Raw genomic sequence first — 24,576 nt, 5'->3', positions numbered from 1 at the left:
TGTACCCAGAAGTAGATTTGCTAGATTTATGGTAACTGTACTTTTTAAGAAACTTTAGCTTTATAAGAAACTGCTAAACTGTTTTCCATAGCAGCTTCAGCATCTTACATTCTTATTAACAGTGCAGTGGGGTTAGAATGTCTCCATATCCTCACCAGTTATTTTCTGGTCCTGATGGGATGAGGTGGTCTTATACATTTTATATATACCTTTCAGGGGTCTTTCCTACACTTAGAAAAGCTGACTCCAAAGGCAGATGCCCTTCAACCTCAACATATGGCTGGCTATACCCTGTCCTACATGTATTTCTGCCTACTTCTCCATTATCCCCCATAACTTGGGCATCAGCTTTTATTTATTTATTTATTTTTGTACTAGAGATTGAACTCAGGGGTGCTTAATCACTGAGCTATACCCCTAGTCCCTTTTATTTTTTGAGATAGGGTCTCCCTAAGTTGCTTAGGGCCTCACTAAATTGCTGAGGCTGGCCTTGAACTTATGATCCTCTGCCTCAGCCTCTTGAGTTGCGGGAATTATAGGCATGTGCCATCACTCCTAGTGCAACAGCTTTTTTATAAGATATAAAATAGAAAGGACCCTCTCTTCCCATTCCAGTGGAATGGTCATGATACCTGTTGCCTATGGCACTTCCATCCTCTCCCTAAAATTGTAGCTGAGCTCATCCTAGTTTGTATCTGCCTGTCTGCTGCCTCTCACAGGATCCCCAGATTAAGGTTTATCTTTTGAATTGGTGATATTTTTTTCAAATTTTTTATTTATATTTGTGGCAGTGCTAGAGATCAAACCCAGGGCCTTATAAATACTAGGCAAGCACATTACCATTAAGCTACATGCTCAGCCTAAATTTTTGTCACATTATCACTATTTCCTTTTTTCCTTTATGCTGTAATTTTTAGGTTTTTTTTTCTGTTTGTTTGTTTGTTGTTGTTTGTTTATTTTATTTTTTCAATGCTGGGAATTGAACCCAGGGCATTGCACATCATATGCTGGGCAAGACTACATCACTGAGCTATATCCCCATTCCCTTAACTGGTCGTGTGTGTGTGTGTGTGTGTGTGTGTGAGAGAGAGAGAGAGAGAGAGAGAGAGAGAGAGACTGGGGATTGCCATCCTTCTGACAGGCTCCTGAGTCACTGGGATTCTAGGCATATACTGCCACACCTACCCCCTTATCTGTTTTTGTTGTTGTTATTGTTTGTTTGTTTTTACCTTTTACTCCTTTTACTGTCTGATAGGTTATATGGGCCACAATCAGTCATCTTTTTGAGTATTTATTGGCTGTATTTGAAATTGAGAGTGTGTTCTATGAGCATGTGAGTATGTACATGTTTGTGTGAATTAACTGATTGGTCCTTGACCTGCTTTCTATTTGGTTGTTGATGACTTTTTTTTTTTTCCCCCTGTACCAGGAATTGAACTCAGGGGCACTTAGCTACATCCCCAGTCCTATTTATATTTTATTTTGAGGCAGGTTTTCTCTTAAGTTAGTTAGGGCCTTGCTAAGTTACTGAGACTGGCTTTGAACTATTGATCCTTCTGCCTCAGCCTCCCAAGTTGCTTGGATTATAGGCGTGCACCACTGTGCCTAGCTGATTCTCCTTCCCTCCCCCCACCAATTCCCTTATCTTTTTCTTATCTTCCAGCTGTTTTGTATTTTAGAAATGCGACCTTGTGTCGTACATGGTGCAGATTTTCTCAGCTTCTCATGTCTTTGAACTTGTGATGTACAAATGGTTTCCTTTTTTTTTTTAATGTAACTTAAATCTCTTTTTACATTTAATGGCTTTTAGATTTATTACATGCTCAGAAAGGCCTGCCTCACCTCCAAGATTTTTTTTTTTTTACATTGATTTCTCTTGGTAGAATTTATTCATGCTTTCCAGCTTCTTCATAGTGCTTTATGTGCTAGACCCATCATGAAACAATCTTGAAGATTCAATAACCCTGGAAACCAGGCCCTGCCAGACACCTCTGTCCAGGCTGAGGCCTCCCATAAGCTCAGGTCAGTGTCTTGAACTGTCACCAAAGACTAGCATTTTCTGAGTTATGATCAGAAAATAGGTGTACACAGACTGTGGATGTACACAGCAGTGTAGCCCAGGAAGGACCTCCCTCTAGTGAGATGGTACAGGATTGGGGGACCTCTCCTATGTGACCTTGTTCTAGGGGCAGCCCACTCAGCTAGGAAGACAAGGCTTCAGATATTTTGGTCAAGAAAGAAACTTCAGTGTTTATTTTCTTCAGGAAAAAAAAATTCAAAGTTTTTTGTTTTTTTTTTAAAGCTCTTTCGTTTAGAAGGAATCTAGGTATGTTATTGTTAAGAAAAAAAGTGTTTGCAATGTATCAGTCACCCGTTTAGTTCTGAGCATGATTTATGTGAGGAAATGGTTTTTTTAAAAATTAAGCTGGAGATATATCCCTGTACGATGCTTCTGTGAAAATGCAGCTTTTGTCCAGCGCTGTTAATGCAAGTTGTAACAGTGTAATATGGGAGTCAGTGTTTACATGTTACATTCCTCCGCAGCAGTCAAAATAAGCCCGGAGGGTCTACAGTAGCATTTCTGTATTTTATCAGCTTGGGCTGGGGCTGAGGGGGAGGCCTCCACTCACACTTGGAGGGGCTGTTTCTGCCAGATTTATTTGCCTTATAAATATTCCCCATGTTTATTTTAACTCGCCTTTAAAATGGAGCTGAAATTAATATGGACCTTAGGGCTGCCCCTCTGGCCCCAGAGTGCCCTGGAGCCTGGTGGGGACATTTTGACTTGGCCCCATCCAGGAGGCCAGTTCAGTGGCTGAGGATATTCAGCTTCCTTGGGCCTCTGTCTGCAGTGGACACTACATCTACTGGTTGACATTTCGGTACTAAGGATGGGTCATTTCTGTCCCAACCCATGTCCTTGGGGAGTTGTGCAGCACAAAGACTTCCTTTCCTCTACTTGTATGTGCATAAGCAGCTGCACCATGGTAGAACTTTCTTTCAGGTCTGTCTACATGGGATGCAGTGAGAAATGAAATAAGTTGAGCCCATAGTGAGGCCTGTGGCCCTTCAGCCTCCATGCTGCCTTTACCCTTGAGCATTATGTGAGGAACACCTCTACTCCCATCCCCACCCTGGCTTCTTGGATGACATCCAGGTCTGAGAGGGAGCCCATGGCTAGAGAGATGACAGGCATGGGGCAATCATGCCTGAGCCCTGTTCATAGGAAATAGAATTAAATGATATCCTTCACTCAACAGCTGGGTGCTGGCAAATAGCTATATTTGTCAGCCACATAGTAGGCTAAGCACCTGAGTCAGTATCTGTGAAGATGATCAACCCTGTGTAGAGAACCTCTGGGAAGGCAGCATTAGTTTGTGGGAGGTGGGACCCTTAGGCCCGATGGGGTCAGGGACCTTCCTGGTTGCCCCAGATCCTCATAACTGCACCTTTGGGGAAAAGGAGCTGTCCTCCCATCTCAGGGGACTGGGACCAGCCAGTACAAAATCCTGGGTGGAACTCCATGCTGGTACCTACTCAGCTTTGGCCACCTGGATATCAGCTTTGTGCCCAGATTGGTTGCTTTTCCATTTTTCAGTTTATTTCTCTGTCAAAATCCAAAATAGGTGGAAGACATGAGGATAATTCTGGGGCAGGGACAGGGTCCCCTGGGCAGGTAGCAGGGGCTTCTTCAGGAAGAATGGTCAGTGAGATAATGGCCGCTGTAGATAGCTGTTCACCAGCAGCTGTAGAAGTAGGGATATAGAGTGGATGTGTGGCCCTGCATGGCTGAGCCATTCTGTTTCAGAAATCAAGGCCATTGCTGTGGAGGGATTGTAGAAGGTGAGAAAGGGAAGCTTGCTTCCCAAAGCTCCTTTAAGGAGACAGCATTGGGGTCATGATTCAAATGCAACCAGGTGTGGCCTGGAAGGAGTCTGATATTTTAAGAGGAACCTACCCCTTGCCTTCTTCCCATCTGCTCCTCTGCACTGTGGTAGAAACTCAGTCCTGGTTGCCCAGCCTGCCCAGGTCTAGCATCCCTGATTTCTCCCTTCTGCACTTCCAAAGTCCTGGGCTCTGCCTTTTTCCCTTAATACCAGGTTTCAGGGCTCAGATACCCTAACCCTGAAGCAAGGGATCACAGCTACTCTATTACTTACTTACCTACTTACCTCCTGGGAAGCTGATCTGGGGCTTGCTGTGTATGAAGGTCAACTTTCTACAAATCTGAGCCCTGAGCTGGCAACATTAGGATCAGGAAAAGGATGGCTGTCTCAGGGAAACTCTTTCCCTACATTGGACTTAGTCTAAAGTTCAATAACTGAGTTGTTATTTCCAGATAGCAACCAAGACCACCTTGTTCCTGCTGTCCACCTGGGTAGCCCCTGTGCAGGTCCCAGGAGGCTTATAGAACAGGGGATCAATCTCATCCATAGCTCCCAGCTCTACTCAGGGATTCCCTGGGCTGCCCACTGGTTCTTGGAAGGAGACCAAAGCCAGCTCAGGACTATCTACTCTCTTGTGGCCACATTAGCATTTCAGGGTTCTCTGTCCTTGGATTTTTCTGGGTCCTGTGAAGCAGGGAGAGTGTTTTTATAACTTGGGCTGATTTAACACTTCAGTTTGTCCTAGGAGGAGCTTTTGTTTGACCTCTTTTATCATGAAGTTCAGAAGTCAGTCAGATACCATGTCTGTTTTTCTGTTTTCCTAAGTACAAGAGGGAGAAAGGTAAATTTTATCTTAGGGAGAGCTACAATTCTTTTTTTTTTTTTTGGAACAAATCACCCCTGCATTTTCTGCTTTTGCATTCTCTGCTTAGTGTACACATTCCTTTGGTGTTGTGTTCAGCAAAAGGGATACCAGCTATCTGCCTGGGACTTGGTTCCTAGACTGTTAAGCCTCTCTACCCATCTGTCTGTGTCCTTGCAGCTAAAATATTATGGAGCCAGGACCTGAGATAACATCTATTTCCTAGCAGTTGGCCTGCACAGAGGCTCTGGCAGGCCCAATGTTGGTGCCTAAGGGGTTGGATGGGGCTACCAGATCCCAGGCAAGCCCAGAGCCAGACTCCGCTGGGGTAGAAGCTTTGGGGGTGCCTCACCCTGGTGCTGCCTCTCTGGGGCATCCAGAACTCTGCAGCCTGACTGGCATTTCCTGTGCTGGAAGGACTGCCAAGGGCCCAGGTGCTCCTATAAGATTGTCACTTATATGGGTGTGCCTCCCAGAGAGTGGAACAGGGACCTTCAAGCTCAAGAGGCATATGGAGGGCTCTGTAAAACTGGGCTTTTGTGGGCCTGTGTTAATGCTTTTATTTTTGCTTCCTCTACTATTTTGATTTTGAATGAGAAAGCCTATCCTGTGATTAAGCTAATCTCATAGCAGTTATTTCTCTGTGGAAAACGCTGGTGCACTGGAAGTCAGAGAATGGAGCCTCCTGAAACACATGGAAAATTAGATTCTAGGTTCACAGGGTATAGGATGGTAACTTCTGGTGTGGGTGGGCAGACACCCTGGTTTTAGGTTTGTTTTTTTGTTGTTGTTGTTTTTTTAATAATTTTTTTTAAAGAGAGAGTGACAGAGAGAGAGTTTTCTTTTTTTTTTTAATATTTATTTTTTAGTTCTCGGCGGACACAACATCTTTGATTGTTTGTGGTGCTGAGGATCGAACCTGGGCCGCATGTATGCCAGGCGAGCGCGCTACTGCTTGAGCCACATCCCCAGCCCTTGTTGTTGTTTTTAATATTTATTTTTTTAGGTGTATATGGACACAATGCCTTTATTTTTATGTGGTGCTGAGAATCAAACCCAGGTCCTGCACATGCTAGGTGAGCGCTCTACCACTGAGCCACAATCCCAGCCCCTCCCCCCCTTTTTTTGGGCATGTTTATGTGGTACTGGGAGTTGAAACAAGGGCCTTGTGCATGCTCTACCACTGAGCTATACCCCAGGATCTTTTTTTTTTTTTTTAGTATTTTTTTAGTTGTCAGTGAACCTTTTATTTTATTAATTTATATGTGGTGCTGAGAATCAAACCCAGTGCCTTACACATGCTAGGCAAGTGCTCTGCCAGTGAGCTACAACCCCACCCCACTAGGGTCTTTTTAATAAAGTGATAAGTCCACGGTGTCCAGCTTCCTGCCTTCAGGTCTGTTGATCTGGTTCCTTGACTTCTACCAGCACTACCATACCATGGGTAGCCATGGCCTGGACTGGTAACTCCACCTCTGTAGCAGTCTTGGCCCCCTGGTCTTCATCTGTCCTCCAGTCCTTTCCAGTGGCCAGTGGAAATTGATCCATAGTTACTCTTCTTGTGGAACTTTCTATTCCTCATGATCTGAAGAATTCTTTGTCTATATCCATTTTTGCCCCAGAATTTTCTTACTTTAGTTGGTGTGAAGGGAATTCTCTTGAGTTCTCATGTTCTGCATTCTTCAAAGAATAAACATTTTCATTATTTGATCTATTGGGGGAAGAGATGGAATAAAAACCAATACTAACAAATCATTACTCATAAGACATGAGGCCCAAAGTTACTCTCCATTTAAGCAGGAAGTAAGCTTTCATTGCGAGATTTCAGCCACATAAGTATGGTCATGGAGTCTCATTTAGGAGTATGTCTGACTGACATCTGTCTTCCCCCTATATTTGCCTTCAGTTGGCAATTTAGACATGCAGCCTGAGAGCTGAGGGCACTCATGAAGTAGTAACTTCTCCCCACTGCTTGTGGCTGTTGGAGTAGGTAGGTGGCCCAGGGTGCTGAGAGGACTCCAAGGGAGGATCTGGGGATCCAGTTTCCCCATCCACCTGTCTCCTCCATTTAGCTTCCTATGCAGAAGGTCTAGGAAACACACATGGACTGCAGAAACAGAAAAAATTTTTGCTAGAATCAGGAGACCACATTGTTTTATGCTCAACAGTGTGGTAGGAGGGCCCAGAGATTGGCCCAACCCATTGTCCTGCAGACTGTAGATTGCAGCTGGCCCACTCCCCAAGGAGTGTTAGTAAGACACTATAGGGGCCAATATAGGGGCCACATTTGTTTTGTTTCTCTAGTGCTGCATGGCTTGGCAAAATGCAGGAGTCCCATTGCATGGGCACTGCTAGAAGCAGGGAACAAAGAACATTGCATGTTGAGCACTGTTGCACTTTCCTAACTTCAGTCATGGATTTATGCCAATATATCCATGGTAACTGGATTTGTTTGTAGTTTAAGTAACGCATAATTTCATATCTTAAAGAAAGGCTCATACCACTAAACTCAGAAAGTCAAGGGTCACATATTTTCTCTCATATGGGAAGCTAGAGAGGAAAAAGGAAAAGAAAGGTTAGGGTGGGAACTCATGAAAATCAAAAGGAGATCAGTAGCTAGGCACAGTGGTGCACACGTGTAATCTCAGCAGCTCAGGAGGCTGAGGCAGGAGGATCGAGAGTTCAAAGGCAACCAGCAAAAGCAAGGTGCTAAGCAACTCAGTGAGACCCTGTCTCTAAATAAAATACAAAATAGGGCCGGGGTTGTGGCTCAGTGGCCGAGTACCCCTGAGTTCAGTCCCCAGTTCCTGCCCCATAAAAATGGATATCAGTAGAGCAGAGGAAAGAGACCAGAGGGGAGAAGTAAGGGAGGGAACAGGGAAATACTGGGGAATTATATTAGCCAGATTATATTGTTATATTGTGTGCATGTATGAATATTTAACAACAAATCTCACCACTATGTACAACTACAATGTATCAGTAAAAAAAAAAAAGCGGGGGGGGGGGGAACCAGCTTGTAACCTTTCACTATATACATCAAATCCAGAAAGAGTTAGGTTTTGTAACTTTGGTTATGTGTATTACACCTATGGGTGAGTCTACATTCATATGGATGTACATTTGTGCCCCTGTGTCTATTGCTTAGGCATTGCTGACCCTGTGTGGGGCCTGGAATGCATTTCTGCTCTCCTGATCTGTGAAAATTCCAGGGTCTTCTCTTACCTTCTTTATACTCTAAGTGTGAATGTGTAACAAGCCAGGACCACCTTGTACCCAGCCAGTCAGTGTGGTTCTGTTCCCAGATCCTATGAAGAAGCTGCCTGCCAGATGCTTCCCGCAGGGCACCTATAGAAGTATTCCAAGGGATACATGCTTTTTGAAATGGAATTATATCATTAGTACCTGCCAGGATTAATGCTGACATTAGGCTTATCCATCCTTACATCATCTCCTCTTGTTCAAAGACTGAAGAGGTGATCTGTCGAGCCCACCCATGCGTAGCCACCCTGGCTGGGAATTCTCATTCTCTGTTGGGTTCTGAGCCTGCTCCTGAGTATGTGCGTGCATATGTCTATGTGATTTTGTACACATGTGTGCATGTAAGTAAGTACACATATATAAGCATGTTTACAAGGGTGTTATGTGATGCATATGTGCACATGCCAGTTATCACATGTGTGCATGTTCACATGTTGTGCAGGTTAGGTATATGTGTGCATGTGAATTGCATGAGATTGTGTGCACCTGTGTGTCAGTATGTATGTGTGCATGTGTATGTGAGTATGTGTGTGTGCACATACCTACGGAATGTGAAGTTGACCACAGGAGAGGATCTAAACTACTAGAGCAAACATTTCCAGTGAGTCTCAGCATCCTGTCCTGCCTCCCAGCAACCTGGGTACCCTTTGTCTTTGGCTCTGGAAAGCTGACTCTCCTGGCTCTGGGCCCAGGTATGGTAGGCTGGACAGGACGACATAGGCTTTCCAGCCTTGCCTTCTGTGCTCTAAGAGTATTCTGTTCACAGAATATGCTTCCCCAAGAACTCCCCACAGTCTGGTCCCCTTACTGCCTGCAAAGCATGTCCCTGCTTCCACCCTGGCCCCAGGAGGCTCCAGAGGCCTCAAGACAGAACTCATTTTAGGGCAGAAGAAAAACTCTGTGCTTCTCCTGAGGGATGTTTCTCAGCACATCCACAGAATGCTGGTGCTGCCCAGTGCCTTTCATAGGACAGGTGCTGTTTGTCACTGACCACATACCCTTCACCACCAGGCAATTTGCTGGTTCAATAACACTGTTTGTTGTATTGTATTTCACAGCCATAGCCTCTGGGAAGTGGGCTTTGTACCTCAGTATGAACTATTTGAATAGTCAGCCTCAGCATTCATTAGCTGAGCGCCTGGCATGAAGGCTAAAGGGCTCTTCTGTCCCACCCTTGGGATGACTGCTTGTGTGCCCATGTGGGCCACACAGGTTCTCACATGCTTTTTCTCTCTGTCCATTTCTCTAACAGGTTGGTGGTTGGGGCCAGCTGTATCCTTTGCTAGTATGCAGTTTTGTCTTTGGGACATGGACTTTTATTCTCCTGAGTTCTCCTGATGGCTCTTCTTCCCAGTGGTCATTTTGCTACCTCAGACTAGATGCTTACTGAGCCTCTCAGGGGTAAGGTCTGTGCCCTCAGAGAAGGACAATTTGAAGTTTACCTTCTGGGGCTAGGGCTTCCTGGAGACTTCCTGAGCCACACACTGAGCCAGTTGAGCCAGCTGGGGCATCTGGACATGGCTGTGAGGCACCAAGCATTCCTCCCTTGAGAATAGCCCTGCTCTGGCCTCATTCCTTCAGAAGGAGCAGTTAAACCAGAGAGGGTCAAGACAGGAACCCCAGAGGGAGCCCAGGGTCAGATGATCGCTTTGGAACTTTATAGCTGAAAATACAGGTCAAAGATAGCAGCTTTGTATCTTCCACCCATGATATTCTTCTTCCCTGTGCTTGGCCAGCAGCTCTCCACCTCTATAGACACCCCCCACCCCACCCGCAAATGCAGGCCTATCCCTAGAGGCTGAGATTAAACTCCAAAGCCAAGACAGATAACTTGTAGAGGCACAGGCCAACTTAGTCCTTGGGTGTATTGGAAGGGCTTAAAGTTCCAGCTGGCAAAGCCCTTACCCCCTAGTCCATGCACTTGAGACTGGGGCTGGCAATGGATATGTGGGGGTGTGGGCTGCTTGAGCAGGAGCCTGGAGTCTTGCCTCCTGTTTTCTGGAGTCATGATTTCTTAGTATTTCTTAGCCTGGTACTCACAGATGTGGCACTGGAGTGTGCTGGCTTCCTCACTGGGATTGGACTGGACACCACTGTCATGATGCGCAGTATCCCCCTTCGGGGCTTTGACCAGGTAGTACAAGTAGCTCTGGCTCCTGCCTTACCATTGTGCTCTCCCACGGGGCCTGAATTCCCTTCTGTTCCCTGCCCCTAGGCAGGTACAGTTGTGGACTTGGAATAAAGTCTGTATCTTTAGAAACAGGTCCTTGAATTGAACAAGGGAATTGTTCCAGAAAATATAAAAATGCATGTGCTAGAACATAAAAGAAGGATTTGGTGCATGGAGTGTACACACAGCTGCACATACATTCTTCTTACCAGGCTGAGGGGACATTTGTGGGCACACCAAGTCCAGCTTCAGGGACCATCAGTTTGGGTCACTCTTTTCATATGTCCCATTAGTAAGTGGTGGGCATATATCACAGAAGCACTATCCCCACCTCAGAGACCTTCAACTCCTTGGTCCTTCCTTGCTGAACCCTTTTGGGGTCTGCATCTCGCTGCCACATAGTCTTCATGGAATGTCTTCTTATGCTTCACAGCAAATGTCTTCTTTGGTCATGGAGCACATGGAGTCTCACGGCACCCAATTCCTGAGGGGTTGCATCCCCACCTGCATCAAGAAGCTTCCAGATGGCCAACTCCAGGTTACCTGGGAGGACCGCACCTCTGGCAAGAAGGACACAGGCATCTTTGACACTGTCCTGTGGGCCATAGGTAAGGGGATGTTGAGCCACACACATGCTGTCTCTGGTTGCCCTGAGGTCCATGGAAACTAACAGAACCTTGTCCTTTGGAACAGAAATCTTTACCATTCTATCCCTTTGTTTTCCAATGTTGGAACCATTCTATTTGTTCCAAGGAAGGTTGGCTGCTGCCTGGTGCCCCTCATGGGCCTTTCATTGTAAAAGCCTGTAGATACATTATCCATTTCTGGCCATCCCGGGCACAATGTGCCTCTGTCTTTTTTCTTCTACCCTGTCATGTTCTAGAAACACAAATCAAAAAAGAGACCCAGCTGTTCTCAGCCAATTATAATCATTTAGTAAAGATAATGAGTCCTCTAGCTTCCATGTCCTCTGATAGAATGTTCATTAAAGTTTCAGTATATAAATCCTATATACTTCCTATGAGGCTTAAGCCTTTTTTTTTCCCTTTCACAAAATAGATGGTTTTTATTTCAGTTTCAAACTATAACATGATAACTTAAAATTTACCTTTCTTTATGTGTGTGGTGATGAGGATTGAATCTAGGCAAGCACTGCTAGGTAAGCATTTCACCCCTCAGCTATATGCCCAACCTTATTCACAGCTTTAACCATTAAATGTCTGATATAACAACATTGAATACATTCACATTGTTGTGCAACCATCACTACCATCCATATCCAGAACTTTTTCATTATCTTAAAACTGAAACTCCAACCTCATTAAACAATAATTCCTCATTCTTCCATCCCTCTAATCCCTTGGCAACCACCATTCTCCTTTCTGTTTCTATGAATTTGATGACTCTAGGTTTCTCACATAGGCGGGAACATACAGCATGTGTCTTTTTGTGCCTGGCCTGTTTCACTTAGCATAATGTCTTCAAGGTTTATCCATGTTGTAGCATGTGACAGAATTCCCTTTGTTGGGGGGAGGGTACCGGGAATTGAACTCAGGGGCACTCGACCACTAAGCCACATCCCCAGCCCTATTTTGTATTTTATTTAGAGACAGGGTCTCACTGAGTTGCTTAGCACCTTGCTTTTTGCTGAGGCTGGCTTTGGACTCACAATCCTCCTGCCTCAGCCTCCTGAGTCACTGGGATTACAGGTGTGTGTCACTGCGCCTGGCTTTTCCTTCTTTTTTAAGGTTGAACAATTTTGTTTATCTATTCGTTTCCTGAGAGACACTTGGGTTGCTTCTACCTTTGGATTCTTATGAGTAGTGTTGCTATGAACATGGCTGTCTACTTTTGTTTATAGTTGTTTATAACATATAACAATGATACAGGGGCTGCAAATGTAGCTAGGCAGAACATTTGTCTAGTATGTGGGAGGCCCTGGGTTTGACCCCCAGTACTGAAAAAAAAAAAAAAAAAACAGATTTTTTTTTCCAGCTCTAACTGGGCTTTTCATGTCTTCTTATGCTTCCATTGGGCAGCTTTGGGTCCTATAAATCATCACATGCTAGGATCAGGATCTCACTGGACTTTCCAGAAGTCTTGGTGTGCAGGTTTCCAAAGGCAGCATCCAGTGATTGGGCAGAGGCATGGCTGGGGAGGTCTTTCCAGCAGGCGTGGCCTGGCCACCTACTCCCTGTGAGTGATGGGTCTAGTTTTTCATGAGGATGAAGGTTGAACAGATGTGACTGTATATAAGTAGCTCATTGCTGACCTTGCTAAACACATAGCCTCCCTGGCTGTGCACCTAGGGAAAAGGGTGAAGAGTATGGATGCAGCCAGAGGAGATTCCTGCCCAGAGCCTGGGTGAGGGTGACTGTGGAGGGACTGCCCAGAACCTAGTGGGGGGAGCAGAAAGCTCAGATGCCATTTTAGTCATATTCATGCTGGGATTAGGGTACCACAGCTACTGTGAATGGGCTCCCTGGAGGAGGACAGCAGGCTGTCCCCCCACCTCACCCTCTAAATGGAAATTGAGCCCAGGGATACTTTACCACTAAGCCCTTTTTATTTTGAGACATGGGCTTGCTAAATTACTCAGACTGGCCTCAAACTTGCAATCCTCCTGCCTTAGCCTCCTGAGTAACTAGATTATAGGTGTGTGCCACTGTACCTGGTCAGGGCTGCAGGTTCTTGTTGATCAGAGTCATAGAATGCATGCTGTTTTCTCTATGAGGACATCCCTACCCACCTCAATATGAGCACCTTATAGTTTGGCTTCTGGTTTTCCTAACTGTCCTGTCAACTTGTACATTGACAGAATTGTCAGGTTGTTGCTTTCTCCCATTATTTCTGGTTCTCTGGAGTCACTGTGCTGAGCCTTGTCTGTGTCCCCCTGATGTGAGCCAGAGGGCTTAGAACTCAGGTCACTCTCAGAAGCCTCATGAAACTGGTGTTTACCAAGTAGCCCAAGAGGCTGTTCCATCAGTGCTTGTTAAGGCTGATTTATTTAACCAGGGTCCCAGCATCCGCTAAGATGGGGGTCCCGAAGCAGCCTGGCTGCTTCTGGGGGAAAAAAAAAAGTTTCTCCTGAATTGTTTAGAATACATGGAAATCTAAACAACAACAACAAAAAAAAAATGAAGGAGACAGACCTTCCACTTGTACATAGTGAACACAAGAGCAGATTGTATAAGGAGGGATCTGAAATGCCCTGGAATGAATTCAGTACTTCTTGACCCAAAGTTGACCAGTTACCAAAGGAAATGTTTTTGGTCAAATTGTAGAAGTAAAATTTAAGTAAATTCAGTATAATGACCACCACAAAGATTAGGTGTACCTTTTGGAGCCAAAAGTGTTAAACTTCATTCTAATCAGTGAGATAGCTAGTTTCTTGTTTCCTACTCACTCCCCAACCTTCCCCTTTGTCTTCTGTACTCCTACCATTGGCACACAGAACCCTTATCTCACCTTTGAATGGAGGGGTGGGCCATGCAGCCAGATGCTGTTGGATGGCAGTGGCTCTAGAGAGCCAAGGACCTTGCCTTTGGAAAATCCCCGGTCCTCCCAACTTCAAGGAGGTCCCTGGCAGGAAAAAAGTAAGGCCCCTGCCGGGCAGAGTTGCCATGGTACATACACACACCCTCCCCCACTATTCTATTTTTTGTATTTTCAAAAAGAGCATCCCCCAGACAGTCTGCCTGGTGTGATTGATGCTGGGGATGGAAGCTTTTCACAGCCCTTGGCCTTTGACCTTGCTTCCCCAGGGCTGTGGCAGTGGCGGCAGCAGTTTCTGGCACGCCTTCTGGGGAGGAGGGGGGTGGTACAGGCATGTGCTGACTTTGCTGCTCCCTCTGAGCCAGGTTTTGTAAACATTCAGGAGCCACTTCCCAGTTTAACAACTGGTAATCTTTTCTCTGGTTTGCACTGATAAGCCTTTAAACAAGAATTATTTCTACTTGTAATAAAGGATGATCCGTTCCAGAAGGTTAAAGTAAAATGCCTTGGGGGGCTGCATATCTGGCACCACTAGCATCTCCTTGGATGGTGCTTCTAGTCCTGAGCAGTAAGTATTGTGTCCAAATAAGCTGGGCTTTGGTGGGTGTTTAAAAAACAGAAAAGGGAAGGATGCCCTTTTTGCCTCCAAGAACACATATAAAAGGGGCCCAGATGCTGCTGTGGACCTGCCCAGTGGCTTGTGTCCTGCAGCCCTTGAGGACAATGAATGTTGGCATCACGAAGTGGGTGCTACAAGTCTGGAAGCCGAAGAGGACTCAGCCTCTTCCTCGGCACAGCCTTGATCTCCACGTGGTGGATTAAACACATTAGCAGTTAAAGCAGTTAATTGCTGTGCAGGGGGCCCCCTCATTGTTTGTCTGTGAATCACCCGCCCACACCAGGTGTCTCAGATAATAGACTGGGAACTTCAGCGAGGAGGATTTCCTGTCTGCAGATGTGCCGATTACAGCGCTGAGTGAAGACAGTCAGCCTGTGCACAGGCTGCTGCGGGCTCGAATTCGCCCGTCAAGTTAACCAGTTGTGGCCTGAATTCACAGCTGTCTGGGGAGAGGGACCAGGATGGGCATCGCAGCAGATGCCTTCACAGTGTAGACATGTCTAAGCTCTAGTTGAACTTTGGGTATTAAAGAAGGGAAAGAATGATTCTGGAGTTCAGTCTTGGGAAAACCCAGACCTGAGATTGTTGTGTGCCTTTCAACATCCCAGGTCCCTCTGGATGATTCTTTGTCCCTTTTTTAGAAAGATGATGAAGACTCTGGTAAGTCCATCTCTGCCAAGGAGTCCTGCTGTAGTGGAAGAGCCAGCATGTAACAGAGGGACCTTGTTGCATCTGTGGGGTCTGCAGCCTGGATGGCCTTTGTTTCTGCTATCCTTCATGCCTGGGAGGGCAGTGGGGCCTGCCTGGAGAACTTCTCAAGAGTGGCAGGTGAGGGCTAGGGCCGTAGCTCAGTGGCAGAGCGCTTGTCTAGCATGTATAAGAAGCTAGGTTTGATCCTTAGCACCACATAAAAAAATAATAAATAAAATAAAGCATTCTGTCCATCTATAACTACAAAAAAAAAAAAAAAGTGGCAGATGAGACCTAGGGGAAGAATCAGCCTGATTCTCACCTGCAGCCACTGAGGCCCTTTTTCAGCCTTTGTCTTAGACAACTTAGTGTCATAGACCCACTTCTGATTCTCAGAAATGGTGTGAGGGCAGCCAGAAAGCCCTGCCTGGCTCTTGGGCATTGGAGCTTGGCTTCTCCACTCTTACCTGACCACTGTGTGAAGGCTGCCACAGGAGCTGCCCCATGTACAGATACTTCACCCCACATAGCATGTGCACTTGACCCATGACCAAGGAAGCTGGGGAGACCATGATGAGGATCCCTCAGTGTCCAAGAAGGGTACACATTGGCCCAGAGGGGCTATAGCCTGGGTCTTCTCCACCCAGGACTGCTTTCTTGTATTTACACAGTGGCCCCGCCATCATAGACACAGTCCATGCGAGTCCCTGCAGAGTGCTCCTCCCCCTGTAGAATGCCAGGCAGCAAGAGAGGAGATCAAAGGCTAAACAAAACTGAATTCCCCAAGTCTGGGAATTTATGATGGAAATATTCTGAGCCCTGTGAAAGGGAAGAGGTGGATCAGGGTCTGGTACCTCCTGAAGGCCATGGCTAGGAGCTCAGACACTGGGGAGGAGCTGATAGATGCCACAGAGCATGGATATACTAGTCCAAAGAACCTTATACCTCCCCAGGCCAAACCCACCAGGGATCTGCCCCTGGGGTGTCACAGCTGTGGGTGGGTGCCTGGGAATCATTGAGAAGGAGCCATTCTAGAAAAAGAAGAGGAAGAGGAGGGAAAGGAAGAAGGAAGAGGAAGGAGGAAGAAGAGGGCTGAGGGTATAGCTCAGTGGTAGAGTTCATGCTTAGCATGCTCAAAGCTCTGGGTTCTAGCTCCAGCTCACACATACACACATACACACATACACAAAAGGAGTAGGAGAAGGAGATCAGAGCCTCTCAAGGATCTGACTCTAGACTCCACAGATATGAACCTTCTCTATGCCTGGTTCCAGTGCCACTCTGGGGTGGGCAAATGAAAGCCCTGGCTCTTGAACTAGGCTGGTACTGGAGGACTCAAGCCTATGTGAAGCTCTGCCTGCCTTGCAGGGCAGCCATAGCTAGCTCTACCCTATTGACCCTTGCACCTCCTAGCATGGAGCTTCTGGCTGTGTCCTTTATGCCCAAGCTATGTTCATCTCTATCATAGCCCCTCATCCATCCTGCCTACTCTGGCTGACACTTAAATCTCACTTCATTACTAGGCTTGTTCTTCCTTAGTGGGAACATATGTTCCAGGCAGGCATGAAATTGGAGGGTATGCTTTTTTCCATTGTGGATAAGAGAAACTCATGTTGCTGCATGTGGCCTACTGTCTATGTTTCTCTGTGTCCAGCAGAGCAGGTAGTGATGAACGATGTCCGCCTTCTGGGTGGGTTTTGGCCTACAGCCCTCTTTGGCTTTGCCTTGGAGAAGGGCTGACTGGCAGGCATGGTGGCTGGGTACCCCTGGGCCAGCAACAGCAGCTGGTGGGATTCCCAGTATGATTGGAAGAGATCTGGTCCTGCCCCATTGCGCTGAGGGTCTCAGGGGCCAAATCCTGCCTACCTTAGGGTCCCTGGTCTGAGGGAAAGGGCTGTCCTATTGGCAAGTCACATGGCTGGACCTGGGAAAGGAGGCAGATCCAGTGGCCAGAAGTTTTTAGTACAGGGCATATTGAATATCCCCCATCAAAGACCCATCCACATGTTTACTCAGAGGAGGAAGTGAGAATGTCCATTTATACCTGGAATGTTAATGCCCTCATCATTTGCAGAAAATGTGACAGAGCATTATGCGTCATTTACATAAGAAGCTCTAATCACGAAAATCAACGGAGATGTCTACCAGTGAATGAGAAAAGGCAGGAATTGGCAGTTCACCAAAGAGAAACTATAGTTGATAAACATGTGGCCAGAAAGTACTTAATTTATTAATCATCAAAGAAGTGAAAATTAAAACATTATAAGAGGAACCTCTGAGCCACCCTTCCTCCCCAGTGAAGGTACATATTCAAGAATAAGGTGCAGTGGCACATATCTGTAATCCCAGCAACTCCAGAGGCTGAGGCAGGAGGATCACAGATTCAAAACCAGCTTCAGCAATTTAGCAAGCTTTGAGCAACTTACCAAGACCCTGTCTCAAAATAAGAAAAGGGCTGGGGATATGACTCAGTGGTTAAGTGCCCCTGGGTTCAATCCCTGGAACCCACCCCCCCAAAAAAAGAAGAAACCATCCTGAGAGGAGGCCCCCACCTTGTGCTGGGAAACTTCACCCTTCTATCCAACTGTCTCTCCTCTGAGAATTTGTTCTAAGAAACCAAACAGACACATAGACAAAGGAGTTCCTCAGGTCTCCAGCCTGGTGGTATCTAGGAAGGAAAAATTCAGAAGCCACAAAATGTCCCACCCCAGGTTCAATATTGCTTGACAGACACCACACTGGGCTTTCTAGAGCTGAGGCCATGAGGCTGGAGCTATACAAAATACAAAGGCCCCCACAAAGAGGCCTAGAGCTGGCATCCTGGGACCCAGCTAGGACTGAGAAAACTCTTGAGTACAAGACATGGGATCTCTTCTCCCCCCCCCCCCCCAAATTGGCTGAGTGGCCTTCATAGCTGCATAAGACAAGAGAAAAGTGGTCAAGGAGATGACTTGGGGCATGTTGGCCTGCATCTTTCTTCTCATACCATGTAGGGTCCACTGGACCTCAGCCTAGTGTGGCTGAAGCTACCCTACTTATGGACCTTGGCATCTATTCCCCATCTTCCACTGGGAATTCAGCCTCAAACTGAAGGGGTACCTACACCTGATTGGATCCCCAGCACCAACAGGGAGGTTTGACCTTGCTCTGAACATGAGGGAGCAGTGTTTAAAGTGGTTATGAGGTGTTTGAAGTCATGGGACCCACCCTGCCTCTTCTGTGCTAGAGTCCTTTGCTTAGCCAGGTGCAGAGTAGGGGCTCAGGGCTCAGTGTCCTGGCTGGCAGAGTCTGTCACAACTTCAAGACATGGCCCCATGATGTAGAGCACCTGGGTGGAGCTGGCTTCCCTGCCCACTAGGGTCAACCCCTGCTAATATACCTTCTAAACTCTTTCTCAAGGTTGGACTTCACTGCCTATCTTGGCCTCTCTCTTCCCCCTTTCCTTTACCATCTATTCCAAAAGCAACAACAGAGCACATAGGCATGCAACAGAACATACTGGGCAAGTTTTTGCCACACTGTCCATTCATCTTGCATCCATCCAGCCATCTATTTCCTACATACTCATATTCTTGCAAACTTCCCTAGAGTACACATACAATATGTCCTTAAGAGTTCTGGCTTTGAAATGGATCATAGGGACCACTTAGTTCCATGCCTCCATTATCTCCTGCAACTGCTTTTAAATACAATAGCATTTTAGCCAGGCCCAGTGGCACATGCCTATAATCCCAGTGACTTGGGAAGCTGAGACAGGAGGATTGCAAGTTCAAAACCAGCCTCAGCAATTTAGTGAGGCCCTAAACAACTTAGAAAGATAAAAATAAAAATTTAAAAAGCTCAGAGCCGGGCATGGTGACGCATGCCTATAATCCCAGCAGCTCAGGAGGCTGAGACAAGAGGATTGCAAGTTCAAAGTCAGCCTCAGCAATAGCAAGGTGCTAAGCAACTCAGTGAGACCCTGTCTCTAAATGAAAATACAAAATAGGGCTGGGATATGGCTCAGTAATTGAGTGTCCTGAGTTCAATCCCCAATACGGCCCCTGCCCTCAAAAAAAAAAAAGCTCAGTGGTAAAACTCCCCTGGGTTTAATCCCTAGTACCAATCAATCAATCAGTCAACATTTTGATCAACAATGGACCAAATATATGACCATAAGGTTTATAATGGAACTGAAAACGTTCTATGGTATAATGACCTCTTCAGAGTTAGTGTAACTGTAGTTCAACACTTGCTTGTTTGTGGTGCTGCTGTTGCAAACAAATCTATTTAGATGCACAAATACTTTCCATTGTGTTACAACTGCGTACAATGCCCAGAGAGTAAAATTCTGTGCTGGTTTGTAGTCTAGGAGTAGTAGGCTATATACACAATCTCCCATGTGTGCATGCACACACATAATCTCTGTGTATGCACACACATATACATGCTGTTGGATTATGGGGACACATATGCATGTATATATGTATGCACACACATAGGCATATGTGTGTGTGCATATACATATCTATATACCTATGAGATATATCATAAAGCCCAGGTGTGTAATAGGCCATATCACCTAGGTTTGTTTAAGTAGACTCCAGATGTTTGCACATTGATGAATTTACCTAACAACAAATTTCTCAGAATATATCTTGGTCATTAAGTGTTGCATGGCTGTATCTTTATTTCCTCTGGACATTGGCACAGAGCTTCGTCAGCACCTGTAAGGTCCATAATTGTTAGTTACTGCAAAGAGCATAAGGAGATATTCTTTGCCTCCCCAGGAATACAGGCAGGTGTACACGGGACTGTGTAGATACGGGGTGGCCAGCATTGTAGCAGGGCTATTAGCTTTGCTCTAAGTTCAACTGTCTCCAGGAAGCAGCTGTTGAGTTGGACAGACCAGCATGGGGAGGGACCCAACAATTGAGCTCTGAGCCCCAGATTGCAGGGACCCTCGTCTCCTGAATGCCCCAGTCCTGCCCATGTGACCTCAGCTCCTTCCTCTGATGTGGTCTCTCACCACTGAGTCTGGGCTGATCCTGACTGGCATCCAATTCCTGTGGCCTAGCAGCTCCAAGAGGCTGGAGCCGGCCTCCCATGAACTTGAGCAATTCAGCTTAGCTGAGCCTCTGTGTTTTGACTTCCCACTGTGGGGCGGCAGCTGGAGACTTAAAGTTTCCTTTTCATAGGGGCATTATCTTCCCAGAAGTTCAGGTGGGCGCCACCCAATTCCCGGCTGCTGCCTGCTGAACTCTGTTTTGTCTGAGACTCCAAGAGTTGATAAAATGATACCTCTAATAGCAAATCACCTTTGTCATTAGGGAATCTTGAGCCACTGGGAGCCAAAAGCACCCTAGCCCTGGAGGACCACCCACTGGCTCAACCAGGTCATACTCCTCAGAATTGGGGGCTAAAGGAACCTCCACTGACAGCTCAACTATGATAAGATCCATATGTTGCCTCTCTGCCTATAGGCCCAAAGCTGTATGGAGAGGACAGCCATGCCAATGCTACCAGGGACTGCCACTACCCCTCCTGACTTTTCACCTGGAAAGCAGGATCAGTGGGTTCCAAATGTGCCTTAATATAGGTGTGATGTGATTCAGACATTGCCCCAAAGCCCAGCTCCTCCCAACTCTGAGGTCTCAAAACTGGGGCTATTTGCTGGGCAGCCATTTGGGGCATGTAGGAGAGGACTTAGTGGAGGCCTGGGACATGGAGTGGCTGGAAGACCTGGCTGCAAGCCCTGCTCATTCAGCACCTGTGATGTCTGCCTGATAAGTAGGTTGTGGGCCTGCTCTGAGAGTTTGGGTGGAGCATGAACTTACAAATTCTCACTGCTGGCTCTTGTTGGCTTGCGCTTTATACAACACTGACTATAGGCCATACTGTTGGATTATGGGGACATATGGGTGAAAACTGCCCACTTTTTATATTGGCAGAGAGGAATATGAACCCATCCTGATGTGAGGGGCTTGCCTGTACGAGGAGCTCAGTAATGGGGGATGGTAAATGCTTCAGGGGAGTCCTGGGGGCTGATTGAGTGGGGAGAAGATTGCTTCTCCCAGGAAGAGTCATATGGAGAGTTGCCAAGTGGTCAGCTCACTTGGAGCTCCACAAGACTGAGATATCCCATACCCCAAAATACAAGACAGTTGTAGGGTTTGCATTCTACTTGGATGGAGCAACTACTCCTATAAGCACTACTTATAGATGTAGTTCAGTGGTTAAGGACCCTAGGTTCAATCTCACTAAGATGGGTATCTTCCTCTTGGGGTATGCTGCTTTTCCATGCTGCCTGGCCTTCTCTGTTATGCAGTGTCTTTGATCATATTCTGCCCCATTTACAAGCCATCTAGACCAGGAAGAACCTGATCTTGGTGGGAGGCATTTAGAGATCCCATTCTAGGGCTAGAGTCACTTATTGATCATTTCTGCTGCTAGACCAGAGCCCAGAACTTCATATTTTGGAAAAGAAAAGAAATTACTATTTACAGTTGAAATGTGAAATTACAGGGTCTTAATTGTCCTCTTTGGATGATATTTTGCAGCTTTCTTTATTATTAGGAAACATGGGCTCCTTCCATCTTTTCAACAATAGTTGAGCCTGGTACAGTAACACATACCTGTAATCCCAGCAACTTGGGAAGTTGAGGGAGGAGGATTGCAAGTTCAACACCAGCTTCAGCAACTTAGGGAGGCCCTAAGCAACTTAGTAAGACCCTATCTCAATTAAAAAAAAAAAAAGACTGGAGATGTAGTTCAGTGGTTAAGGACCCTGAGGTTCAATCCCTGGCATAGGAAAAAAAAAAAAAAGTCAACCCTTGTCTATGGATTCAACCAACTATGGATGGAAAGTACTGTGTTGCTGAACTGTATTGAACATATACAGACTTTTTATCTTGTCATTATTCCTTAAACAATACAGTGTAACAACTATTTACCTAGCATTGACATTGTATTAGATATTACCAATAATGTAGAGATAATTTAAAGTTTACAGGAAGATGTGGGTAGATTATACGCAAACACTGTGCCATTTTGTAAAAGGCACTTGAGTGTTACTATCCCTGGTGGGGGGACCTGGAACCAGTTTCTCACAGGTACAACTATAATGCTTTTCTTGTGTGTTCTGTTACCAGCCTTATATGAAGTTAGGTTCATTCATTTTAGGTTATTTATGATTTTTAAGAATTTTTCCTGTGTTAATATAATATTATTTTTTGAATATATAATTGTGTAGAATTCAAGAAAAAAGAAAACCAAAATGTCACAAGATGTGTTTGGACTACCTCGGTCCCTCTGTCCTCTTCTCTCACTTCCTGTAAGATTCTGCTTTTAATCTTCCATTGATTTCTTTTGCAAATGTGTGTGTATGTTTTACAGGCACATGTATGTGCACATGCATTTCCTCCATCTTCACAAGGATGCTCTGAACACTCACTGCTTTGCTGTGTGCCTGCCCTACTCTATCCCATGGCCCCTCAGATCACCTAGGTAGCCCCTCCTGACTCATGTCAGCATAGGGACTCCCCCTGCTAAAGTTCAGGCAGAAGAACTGGTTCTTCAATGGTCTCATGGCCTTCCCCTGTGACTATTAAGGCAGGATGGAAAAGGAATCTCCATGTGAGCCATATGCCTCATCTTGTCTGGGTCTCACATTGGCACTGTTTACAGATGAGAACACTGACGTTCATAGAGAAAAGAGGCTTGTCCAGGGTCTCTTGTTCATGGAGGGACAGGGAATCCCAGGCAGTCATCTCCCAGCATGTAGTAGTCCAAAGCAGAGTCCAGCAGGGGCCCAGGGCCCACCTTCAAAAAGCATTATCTATGTAGCTTTTGCAGCATGTCAGTTTAAGGGTCTCAGTTCCATGTAGGGTTACTTCTAAGGCCTAAGTTTTTCTGCCCTGGGTTGTGGGAGCCAGACCTCCTCTGCACTGTCAGAAACAAAAAATAATATATAACATCTTCACGTTACAACCAAAGGAAAGGGTCTGGGGTACAGTTCAGTAGTAGAATACTGGCCTAGCACACATAAGGTCCTTGATTTGATCTCCAGCAATGGGGGGTTGGGGGGAACAACCAAAGGAATGAAGAAGGCATCATTAGTGGAGAAGGAGGCCCTGAGCATGCATCCTTGGAGGGGAGAGACCTTAAGGTCCTGGGTGGGACCAGACAGTGTCAACTGAGGCTATAACCCAGTACACGTCCAACTGTGCCTCAGACTGTCCAGATGAGAAAGAGGCCATCAAAGCCATTTGGTGTCCCTCAGAGGAAGCCCAGCTGGACTCTCAAAATCTGGGGGCTGTGTTCCTGGTACCTAATGGCAGTGAGCTGTGGTGTGGAGGATGATCCAGCAAGAGGACCAGGTGTCAACAGCACTACTCTGTGTTTCCAAGGAAGGGCTGGTTTCTCAAGATGAAGACAGTATCAGAGCTATTCATGCTAGTACTGGTGGTGGTGCAGGCTAGGTTGAAGCCCATGGAAGATTCTGGAGTCTTATTTCTAGCACCCTGATATTGGGCAGCATTTGTATTTGTAAGCATCTGCTCTTTCCCCCACATGCCAGAATGCAGCCACTGAGAAGGCTTCTCTCTTCAGTATGCAGCAATGTACTAGTTGTGTCATTTGATAAAGGTTCATAACAGACACCCTTGCCCCTCTTCCATGGTGAAGCTGCTTGTCTACAGAAGCCGAGAGCCCTTTGAGACCATCTGTACTTCACATTTGACCATTTCTAAGATCATTCTGAGAAATGTTTTAATTTTTTTTCTTGTTCCTCCTCCACTCTCCCCTCCCCATCTCCTTCTCCTCCATCTCCTCTATCTCCTCCTCCTCTTTCTCCTCCGTCTCCTTCGCCTCCTCCTCCTCCTCCTTCTCGTTTTTTGTTTGTTTGTGTGTTTGTTTTGAGACAGGGTTTCACTGTGTTGCCCAGGCTAACCTCAAACTCCTGGCTCAGGTGATCCCTCTGCCTCTGTCTCCTGAGTAGCTGGAACTTCAGGTACACTATAACCATGTCCAGCTCCAAGAAATGTTTGAAATAAAAGGAATCTAGGTTAGAACTTCTAAAGAAAATCTTTCAACCTTCTCTGTCTTTCCTTCAGGTCGAATTCCAGAAACCAGAAATCTGAATCTGAAGGAAGTTGGAGTGAATATAAACCCTGAGAATCAAAAGATCATTGTTGATGCCCAGGATATCACCTCTGTCCCCCACATCTATGCCATTGGAGATGTTGCTGAGGTATGACCTGTGCCCCTCTGTTCATCTCCTATGACCAGGAACCCCCCAGCTGTCCATGTTCCTGTGGCTGCTGTCGCATGAGAAAGAGAAATTTCTTCAATTACAGAGGCACTGGACCAAACCTCAGGGGTTGGTAGGGTGTGTTCTGGGAAGAACTGGGCATTAGATTCAGCTCTTTTGAAAGTTTCCCCCCCGCCCCCCGTGGAGAGTTAGTGTGGGATAACTTAAAAAAATGGCTGTAAGCTCAACTAGCCACATCTCACAAATGACATTGTTGGAGGCCCTAGGGCCATCCTGTTCCCACAGGGGTAGAAGGGCAGGCCTAGTTCAGCCCTTCCTGGTCCTGCCCACCTTGCCTTATTT

The 24,576-nt window shown here is 46.1% G+C and overlaps 1 protein-coding gene across 16 annotated transcripts in view; it reads left to right on the top strand.

Moving 5' to 3' along the window:
• The window catches only part of Txnrd2 (thioredoxin reductase 2), a 124,822-nt gene that overhangs the window by 22,388 nt on the left and 77,858 nt on the right, over nucleotides 1-24,576 (top strand). For all 16 annotated transcript variants that reach the window (XR_001505104.2, XR_001505105.2, XR_001505103.2 and 13 more), the window contains exons 9-12: nucleotides 9,263-9,282; nucleotides 10,053-10,144; nucleotides 10,614-10,788; nucleotides 24,077-24,213. Coding sequence is in view for 13 of the 16 variants with exons in the window: in XM_048785156.1 (XP_048641113.1) it covers nucleotides 9,263-9,282; nucleotides 10,053-10,144; nucleotides 10,614-10,788; nucleotides 24,077-24,213 (424 nt within the window). In the remaining 3 variants the exon portion in view is untranslated. The remainder of the gene's footprint in view (nucleotides 1-9,262; nucleotides 9,283-10,052; nucleotides 10,145-10,613; nucleotides 10,789-24,076; nucleotides 24,214-24,576) is intronic.

The sequence above is a fragment of the Marmota marmota genome, unplaced genomic scaffold (assembly GCF_001458135.2).
Source record: "Marmota marmota marmota unplaced genomic scaffold, marMar, whole genome shotgun sequence".
Taxonomy (NCBI): domain Eukaryota; kingdom Metazoa; phylum Chordata; class Mammalia; order Rodentia; family Sciuridae; genus Marmota; species Marmota marmota.
This window is presented reverse-complemented; position numbering and strand designations above follow the sequence as displayed.